This window comes from Myotis brandtii, unplaced genomic scaffold, assembly GCF_000412655.1.
Source record: "Myotis brandtii unplaced genomic scaffold, ASM41265v1 scaffold294, whole genome shotgun sequence".
Classification (NCBI taxonomy): Eukaryota; Metazoa; Chordata; class Mammalia; order Chiroptera; family Vespertilionidae; genus Myotis; species Myotis brandtii.
In genome coordinates, this window is record NW_005361238.1 from 402,915 (window position 1) to 409,866 (window position 6,952).

Consider the following 6,952-nt stretch of genomic DNA (forward strand, 5'->3'; position numbering starts at 1 on the left):
AAGGCAGAGGTAGGATTTGCCTTGAGACTCCCCGGGGCCTCCTTAAGAGCCTTGGCCGGCAGGTGAGCTGGCTGGAGTGGCCTGGCAGGCAGGGCTCTAAGCCACACAGCCTGATGTGGAGGTGGGGTTGTTGGGGAGAGGGTTGCTGGGGGGTAGAGGGGACCTCACATTTCACAGCAACCATGCCTGGTGCTAGTTTCTCTCTTCCTAACTTTAAATGCTTCTCTTCCTCTTCAGCTACTTCTAAGACAAGTCCCACATGTCATCACTCAGTGGATGTTTTCTGAGAGTCCCCGGACGGTGGGAACCGGTCACTTCAGGGTGTGCGGCAAACCCCACCGGGGAATTACTGCTCTGCCCAGAAACTCCTAATCTCCTGGGTTCCGTTCAACAAGTGCTTACTGGGCTCTTAGAATGTGCCAAGGTTGATTAGAGGTCACTGCGCGGCTGCTGCTCCAAGGCGCTCTGAACCCTGAATTCACGAAGGCTTAGAGCTGGAAGGGAGCTTAGCAGTCGCCCAGCCCAAAGCCTTCATTTCACGGGTGAAAAAACCAAGACCCACTTTATAGCACAGAAGGTCCAACAGGCCCGGCGAGGGGAGCCTGGAGGAGAGCCCAGCCTGCTGACCGCCTCCCCCTCACCGCCCTGCTGGCTGCCTCACTTACCGCATTTTCAGACCTGAGGCCCGAGGGTCAAATATGGTCACTTTAAAGCTGAGAAAACATCAGCAGAGGATCAGGGGCATGTGTTTAGCTGCAGAATCTAAGCCAACCCCACCATCAAGGAGCTCCTGCCTTGGCAGGCTCCATCGCAGGCAGGACAATGAGGGGCTGGGTGCCTCCGAGCTCCCAGGCGCCACAGCTCACACTGCACTGTGGGTGCTGTCGGCCCAGCACCTCCTGTGCACCACAGGGCAGCCACTGCACACCGCACCTCAGGCACTGAGGGTGACCTGGACCTCGGAGAAATACCAGAGACCACCAAGGATGCCAGAGGATTCTCTCTACTCGTGTGGTACTGCCTCAGCCCAGATCTGGCTTCCACTCCTGACTGCTAATTATGAGCAGTAGGATCTGGGCAAGGCAGTAAGCTCTCTGAGCCTTCATTTCCCCATCTAAAAAGCGGGAATTTTCACACTCCCCTCACTGGATTGTGCTGGACAATGACATACTATATGTGGTGTGGTTGGCACAGTGCTTGGCACACACCAGTCACTCAAGAAATGATTTCACGATTTTTGTTGTTGCCAACAAGTGACACCTTCCTCCCTTATGACCATCACCAGTCTGGCCTTTCTAACACTCCAAGGGCTCAATCCTTTTAACTTCTAGATGGCCATGCTACTCCCACGCTGCTCCCCTACCCTGCGCCCTGCACCCCTCTCCTCTTTCTGCCCCTCTCTCCCACCCAGGGAAGGAGTAGCACACCAGGTGCTGGGCTGCTGGACCAGCTGGCTGTAATGTACAGCGTTATATAGCATTTAGTGACTCACACACCTTAGCGTGTCCAACAGTCCCGGTTTGCTTGGGACTGACCTGGCGTTAGCACTGCAGGTCCCACGTCCCTTGTCTTGGGAAACCCCTGGATCCCAAGAAAACTGAGGCAGTTGGTCATCCCACAAACATCTTTCCATCTACAGATGAGGATACCAAGACCCAGGGACTGCACAGCCAGGTCGGGCTTGGTTGGTTGTGTTTCTCTTGGATCTTGGCTCCAGTTCTTATTACCAGCCTAGAGAAGTGGAAATGCAACCACATTGCGAAAGCTGCTTCTGTCCATGTGCTCCTCATAGCCTCTCTAGAGGTCCTCAGGGCCAGAAAAGGCATTCTCTCCAGGGCAGGAAGCATCGCTCTTACTGGTTCTCACCACAGCTGGATAGTTCTATTTCCCATTTATGCTCTGCTTGAGTTTAAATGGATTGGTTGCAAAGTATTGACTTTCTAAAGTTATACTCACACTAGAGGCCCAGTGCACAAAAATTTGTGCACTGGGGGGGGGGTCCCTCAGCCTGGCCTGTACCCTCTCGCAGTCTGGGACCCCTCGGGGGATGTCCACCTGCTGGCTTAGGCCCACTCCCTGGGGGATCGGGCCTAACCTGGCAGTCAAACATCCCTCTGGCAGCCTGGGAACCCTTGGGGGATGTCCACTTGCCAGCGGGGAGCAGGCCTACGCTGCAGTCGGACATCCTTAGTGCTGCTGAGGAGGTGGGAGAGGCTCCCACCACCACTGCTGTGCTGACAGCTGTCAGCCTGGCTTGTGGCTGAGCAGAGTTCCCCCTGTGGGAGTGCACTGAACACCAGAGGGCAGCTCCTGCATTGAGCGTCTGCCCCCTGGTGGTCAGTGTGTGTCATAGTGACCAGTCATTCCCAGTTGTTCTGCTGTTATGGTCAATTTGCATATTACCCTTTTATTATATAGGATAGAGGCCTGGTGCATGGGTGGGGGCCGGCTGGTTTGCCCTGAAGGATATCCCAGATCAGGGTGGGGGTCCCTCTGGGGTGCCTGGACAGCCTGGGTGAGGGGCTAAAGGCTGCTTGCAGGCTGGCCAAGCCCACCAGCGGGGACCCTCACCCCATGGGGGTGTAGCCAGCCTGGGTGAGGAGTTGAGGGCTGTTTTCAGGCTGGCCATGCCCCCCAGCAACCCAAGCCCCCAGCCTCTCCTTTTTTTCTTTTTTTTCCCTGGGATTTATTTATCTTCTATAAATGAAACTTTGTAGCCTTGAGCGGAGCCCAGGGCCGGCCAGCGCAGGAGGAAAGCTTGGCTTCCTCCATCGCCGGGGGCAACCCAAGCCTCCTGCTCACTCCAGCTCCGTGGCCGCTGCCATCTAAGTTGGGTTAATTTGCATACTCACTCGTGATTAGCTTGTGGGTGTGGCTTGTGCGCATGGCTTGAGCGTAGCAGAGGGATGGTTAATTTGCATGTTTCTCTTTTATTATATAGGATTGGGGGAAGGAGCGGTATGGAGAGAGAAAGAATAAACAAGCCCACTGCTGAGGCATATTCGCTACCTACCCATTCCTTTCACCAGAAGGCAATCGGCTGCTTGGAAAGGTGCCATTCCCAGCCTGTGTGGAATATGGTGACTGAGCAATGAGGTCTTACAAAGGACAGTGGTGGGGCGGGAGGGGCACCCACAGGCTTTGGAGTCAACAGACCTGTTTTCAAATCCCAGCTTCACTGATTACAGCTGCATCACACTCATCCCTTTGAGCCCTGATTTCTCTATTTGAAGATGGGAGAGTAGTAGCTCCCTGTTATGAATGCTATACAATTAGTTAACAAAATTATAATGAACTGCCATTTCGTGGTACAAAACTCCTTCACATACACTGCCCTGCAGGATCCCGGCCGTTCCTCCGTGAGGCGGGAACTAAAGGTGTCTCCTGTCAGTTCTGCATCTGCACAGCCTGCCTTACACTTGGGCCCTGCCACATCGAACCACCCCGGCCCGGCCCAGGCCCCAACATTCTGCATGGACCCTGTCCGGTGTAGTGGGAGTGGCCAGGCCAGCTGGACTCCTGCCTGGGCTGTCTGGATGGATTCGCAGAATATACAGGACACTCCACAAGGAAAAACACATGTGGTCAGGTGCTCTACAGCAAGGAGAAGTGGGAGACTCAGGCAATTATCTAGATGGTGCAGGTAAAAGTGTTCTGGCAATACACACACACACACACACACACACACACACACACACACACATATATATTTAAATTTCAGAGAGGAAGGGAGAGGGAGAGGGAGAAACATCAATGATGAGAGAATCATCAATCGGCTGCCTCCCAACCCGGGCATGTGCCCTGCCTGGGAATTGAACTGTGACCTCCCACAGGGACCAGGCTATTCTGGCATGTCCTGCTCTCCTTCTGCAGGTCATTGTCCCTGACCCTGTGAGGTTGTGGAGCGGGTCGTATCTGCACCACACATGCAGTGCCCCATTGGCCTGGAAGGAGAGAATGACTGAGGGGTCATTCTACCACCTTCTCACCCCGTGGAGAATGGCAGGAACAAGCTCGGCCCCCAGGCTATAGACAACGCTGTGGCTGCTGACTTTGTTAGCAGCTCTGTGGCTCCCTTAAGTCAAGCGCATCTAGAACTGCGTCTGGAATGTATTCTTAGGGGTAGGTGGGTTCTATGGAAAGTTTTAAAGTTTGTGTTTCCATTTTGATGATAATCTTTAAAAGATTTCTTTTATCGCTGCAAGGGAAAAACTTTTCTATTGTTATCATTCAAAACCGGGACACATTTCTATGGGCTAAAACCTTAATGAAGATATTATTTCTCAAACTGGGACCCAATGCCCCCCCTTGGGCTCTACAAATGTGCAAATACATTTTCATGGATCCACAGACGTTATTTTCTTTTTAAAAGGGGTCCCTACTTTACTCCAACTTGAAAGATACAGCCTGATATGTCCTGTCCTCCTAGGCTCTCCCATTCTCCCTCCCCCAGTCCCATACCCATTCCAGGGACAAGCCAGTAACACATGCACATGGTATGGGAACAGCAGGCTGTGAAAGGAATAAACCAAATGTACAACCGTATCAAAGGATTCTCCCCACTCTCTCTCCTTTGGTTTCCAGGTAAAAGCAGTGTCCCTTTAATTGAACCAGAAACCACCAAAATAATCCACCATTCATGACGCCATGTGATGCGCCATGTCACATCAAGAAATACTACTTACGCCCTGGCCGGTGTGGCTCAGTAGATTGAGCATCATCCCATGCATAGAAAGGTCACCCGTTGATTCCTGGTCAGGGCACATCCCCGGGTTGCAGGCTCGATCCCCAGTAGGGAGTGTGCAGGAGGCAGCAGATCAATGTTTTTCTCTCATCACTGATGTTTCTATCTCTCTCTTCCTCCCTCCCCCTTCCTCTCTTTCTAAAATCAATAAAAACATGCCACTTATTAGCTCTCCTCCAAACCCTCTGAGCAGAGAGCGCCAACTCTAAAGCATGGGCCTCTCCCCTGGCTCAGGAGGGACCCAGCAGACTCAACTTGCAGAGGGTGACTTTACCCCTGAATGTGGTGGTGGCAGTGGGGTGACAGGGAAATGCCCCTGAAAGCGAGCCTGAGGCATCCAGTTCCAACGTGGGGAGCACCCAGTTCCCACCAGGTATGATCTCCACTGCGTCTCTGATGTTCCTACCCCTGAGCATGCATGTGTGCACATGCATACGCATGCATGTTTTTGTGTGTGTGTGTGTGCGCGCGTGTGCACGAACACTGATGTATTTTAATCAGCACTTATCTCTTACCCTGGGCATGTCCAACGAACTCCCCATTAACCCATCTCCCCTGTAGACGCACTTACTTTGTGAAGGCCACAGGCCTGGTAGACTGGGTGCCTGAACAGTGGTTCGGGGCAGCAGCAGGGTTGGAGGGGTTCTGAAGGCCTTTGGGAGCATGTATGTCAGGTCTTCTCCCACGGGGACACTAAAACCCTGTGGTTGCCTCTGGCATGCCTCTGAAGGTTTAGATGGTAAAGTCACTAATTTTGCCTTGCTCGAGACAGTAAAAATATGTAATAAAAACCAATTAAATGTCAGTTAGTAGGCAGATTTGGGATATGATGGGAGTACATGTATGTCCCTAGAAATAGTAAAGTCACAAAAGAATAAAATGTCACAGCCATGCTCTAAGAACTCCGGTCGTTTACTCCTCTTAAGACTGATATCTTTCTTTCCACGGGAAAGAACAAAAGAATGATTTGTAATCAGCCAAGAACTGATTTCTGCAGCCGCAGAGGAAGCCCCGGGGCTCTGTGGGCCTGGAGAAAGCACCCCAGGGCTCCGCAGCCCCGTGCAGGTCCTGGACAGCTCTGCCCAGTTCCTCACGCTCGGGAGGACCGACGGGCAGGTAATGACGAAGCAATTCTGTCTGCTGAGCACAGTGCCTCACACCCAACGGGCGTGTTCGTATTGGTCCTTAGGGCAACGGCCAGGTGGCCCCTAGGAATTTAGAAATGAAGGAAATAATTCGGAGCATTAAGCCATGAAATCAGCATGGAATGGATCAGAGCAGAGGACTGAACTCCCCCCAGAGAGAGGCGCTCAGCTTGACTAAAGGCGGCCCAGAGCAGCGAGCCCACCCGCAATGGCAGCGGCGGAGCAGAGGGGGACTGGGACACCAGGCCACGTCTCAGGAGGCTCCCTCCTGCCCGGCCATGCCCCGCCTGCACCCACAGCAGACGGCTCCCCAGAACGCACCCCTCAAGAACTCACGGGTCCTGCTGGCACGATCCGCACTGCTGTCCCCGCTGCTTGCCCTGCTCCCCGCACCGGTAGGGTCCCTGTCCGGCCACAGGCCCCAGCGGACCTTCTGCTGGCCTGCAGTCTGTCCCTTCTGGTCTCTCTTCCTTTGAAGGTAACTGGGGACGGAAAGCCCAATGTGGATGGAATGGCAGTCTGTGAGCACAACACAAGAGGGGGGAAGCCAAGAGTTACTAAAAGCTGGCATTTCTCCTTAACAGCCTCCAGTCCCAAAGAGCTAAGGCCAAGAGCAAAACCCGAGACGTGGGATTCCTGGCCAGGGCCACTGTCCAAGGCATGGGCTTGACAGAACCCCACTCCGAACAACTTGGTGTTGCTGGAAAAGCTACCCTTGGCGCTGCAGCCAGAACTCTGGCAGCATGAGCAGAGCCCCCAGCTGCCTGCTCGTCCAGGCAGCGATGACCACATGTGGCCTGTGACGCAGGACAGAGGCCCTCAGGGGGTCCCAGGCTTAGTCCCAAACGCCAGGCCCCTCCTTGGCTGGTATAGAAATGCCGCGTGCACCTTATCGAGGGCCATTTTTACTAACAACCAAGGGCTACGTGAACCACTTACCAGAAGAGCACGTTATTAAGGGTTTCTCAAAGCTGGTTGTGTAAACTAGAATTTTCAAGAACTATAGTTACCAGGAACCTTAAATTCAAAATTCTACTAGGAAGCCTGGCTGCTGTGCAAACCA

General features: G+C 53.4%; 1 protein-coding gene across 1 annotated transcript in view; it reads right to left on the bottom strand.

Annotated features, from left to right (window-relative positions):
• SLC4A5 (solute carrier family 4 (sodium bicarbonate cotransporter), member 5) overlaps positions 1–6,952 on the bottom strand; it is an 89,395-nt gene that overhangs the window by 61,957 nt on the left and 20,486 nt on the right. The window contains exon 4 of the mRNA XM_005869430.2: positions 6,226–6,408. Within this exon, the coding sequence (XP_005869492.1) occupies positions 6,226–6,408 (183 nt within the window). The remainder of the gene's footprint in view (positions 1–6,225; positions 6,409–6,952) is intronic.